Raw genomic sequence first — 2,857 nt, forward strand, 5'->3', positions numbered from 1 at the left:
CACTAGAGCCCTTTGGGGCCTGATCAAAAGTAGTGCACTACGTAGGGAATAGGGTGCTCTCTGGGACACAACCACAGCTAGCTGAGTTCTCTTGTGGTTCAGAAGTCTAACCTCCGGCTGGTTTGAACCATTTTCACCCAGCAGTATGAGAGAGAGAGAGAGAGAGAGAGAGAGAGAGAGAGAGAGAGAGAGAGAGAGAGAGAGAGAGAGAGAGAGAGAGAGAGAGAGAGAGAGAGAGAGAGAGAGAGAGAGAGAGAGAGAGAGAGAGAGAGAGAAAGAGAGAGAGAGAGAGTGAGAGAGAGAGAGAAAGAGAAAGAGAAAGAGAGAGAGAGAGAGAGAGAGACAGAGAGAGAGAGAGAGAGAGAGAGAGAGAGAGAGAGACCACCGAAAGCAGACCTGGCTCTCAAGAGAAGACAGGCTATGTGCACACAGCCCACAAAATGAGGTGGAAACTGAGCTGCACTTCCTAACCTCCTGCCAAGTGTATGACCATATTAGAGACACGTATTTCCCTCAGATTACACAGACCCACAAAGAATTAGAAAACAAGTCCAATTTTGAAAAACTCCCATATCTACTGGGTGAAATTCCACAGTGAGCCATCACAGCAGCAAGATTTGTGACCTGTTGCCACAAGAAAAGGGCAACCAGTGAAGAACAAACACCATTGTAAATAAAACCCATATTTATGTTGATTTCTTTTCCCTTTTGTACTTTAACTACTTGCCCATTATTACAAAACTGTATATAGACATCTTTTTCTATATATATTTTTTCTTTTTTTTACCTTTACTAGGCAAGTCAGTTAAGAAAACATTTTTTACCATGACGGCCTACACCGGCCAAACCCTGACGCCTGGGCCAATGGGACTCCCCATAACGGCCTACACCGGCCAAACCCTGACGCCTGGGCCAATGGGACTCCCCCATAACGGCCTACACCGGCCAAACCCAGACGCCTGGGCCAATGGGACTCCCCATAAAGGCCTACACCGGCCAAACCCAGACGCCTGGGCCAATGGGACTCCCCATAACGGCCTACACCGGCCAAACCCAGATGACTGGGCCAATGGGACTCCCCATAACGGCCTACACCGGCCAAACCCAGACGCCTGGGCCAATGGGACTCCCCATAACGGCCTACACCGGCCAAACACAGACGCCTGGGCCAATGGGACTCCCCATAATGGCCTACACCGGCCAAACCCAGACGCCTGGGCCAATGGGACTCCCCATAACGGCCTACACCGGCCAAACCCAGACGAATGGGCCAATGGGACTCCCCATAACGGCCTACACCGGCCAAACCCAGACGCCTGGGCCAATGGGTCTCCCCATAACGGCCTACACCGGCCAAACCCAGACGCCTGGGCCAATGGGACTCCCCATAACGGCCTACACCGGCCAAACCCAGACGACTGGGCCAATGGGACTCCCCATAACGGCCTACACCGGCCAAACCCAGACGACTGGGCCAATGGGACTCCCCATAACGGCCTACGCCGGCCAAACCCAGACGACTGGGCCAATGGGACTCCCCATAACGGCCTACGCCGGCCAAACCCAGACGACTGGGCCAAGGGGACTCCCCATAACGGCCTACGCCGGCCAAACCCAGACGACTGGGCCAATTGGACTCCCCATAACGGCCTACGCCGGCCAAACCCAGACGACTGGGCCAATGGGACTCCCCATAACGGCCTACACCGGCCAAACCCAGACGCCTGGGCCAATGGGACTCCCCATAACGGCCTACACCGGCCAAACACAGACGCCTGGGCCAATGGGACTCCCCATAATGGCCTACACCGGCCAAACCCAGACGCCTGGGCCAATGGGACTCCCCATAACGGCCTACACCGGCCAAACCCAGACGAATGGGCCAATGGGACTCCCCATAACGGCCTACACCGGCCAAACCCAGACGCCTGGGCCAATGGGTCTCCCCATAACGGCCTACACCGGCCAAACCCAGACGCCTGGGCCAATGGGACTCCCCATAACGGCCTACACCGGCCAAACCCAGACGACTGGGCCAATGGGACTCCCCATAACGGCCTACACCGGCCAAACCCAGACGACTGGGCCAATGGGACTCCCCATAACGGCCTACGCCGGCCAAACCCAGACGACTGGGCCAATGGGACTCCCCATAACGGCCTACGCCGGCCAAACCCAGACGACTGGGCCAAGGGGACTCCCCATAACGGCCTACGCCGGCCAAACCCAGACGCCTGGGCCAATGGGACTCCCCATAACGGCCGGTTGTGATACAGCCGGGATAATATGTCATTTTAAATGTCTGTAATGTTTACTGTTAATTATTATTGTTCATTTCACTTTTCTTTATTATCTACTTCACTTGCTTTGGCAACGTTAACATTCGTTTCCCATTTCAATGAAGCCCTTCAATTGAAACTGAAATTGAGAGAGATGTATAGATGAAAGGAGAGAGCCCTCCAGTGGTAGAATAACTCTGTTTCTCTCCTGTGTAGACAGAATAACTCTGTTTCTCTCCTCTGTAGACAGTCTCCAGTGGCAGAATAACTATGTTTCTCTCCTCTGTAGACAGTCTCCAGTGGCAGAATAACTCTGTTTCTCTCCTGTGTAGACAGCCTCCAGTGGTAGAATAACTCTGTTTCTCTCCTGTGTAGACAGAATAACTCTGTTTCTCTCCTGTGTAGACAGCCTCCAGTGGTAGAATAACTCTGTTTCTCTCCTGTGTAGACAGAATAACTCTGTTTCTCTCCTGTGTAGACAGCCTCCAGTGGTAGAATAACTCTGTTTCTCTCCTGTGTAGACAGAATAACTCTGTTTCTCTCCTGTGTAGACAGCCTCCAGTGGTAGAATAACTCTG

The 2,857-nt window shown here is 53.1% G+C and overlaps 1 protein-coding gene across 1 annotated transcript; it reads left to right on the forward strand.

Annotated features, from left to right (window-relative positions):
* Positions 1-864: 864 nt before the first annotated feature.
* On the forward strand, positions 865-2,271 carry LOC116373018 (extensin-like). Its single transcript, XM_031821672.1, has one exon. The coding sequence runs from the start codon at positions 865-867 to the stop codon at positions 2,269-2,271; it is 1,407 nt and encodes a 468-aa protein (XP_031677532.1).
* The last annotated feature ends 586 nt before the right edge of the window (positions 2,272-2,857 follow it).

Source organism: Oncorhynchus kisutch, unplaced genomic scaffold, assembly GCF_002021735.2.
Source record: "Oncorhynchus kisutch isolate 150728-3 unplaced genomic scaffold, Okis_V2 scaffold4008, whole genome shotgun sequence".
NCBI lineage: Eukaryota > Metazoa > Chordata > Actinopteri > Salmoniformes > Salmonidae > Oncorhynchus > Oncorhynchus kisutch.

What these genes read in the sequence shown, in the direction of transcription:
- LOC116373018 (XM_031821672.1), top strand. Translation starts at nt 865, where the DNA reads ATGGGACTCCCCATAACGGCCTACACCGGCCAAACCCTGACGCCTGGG.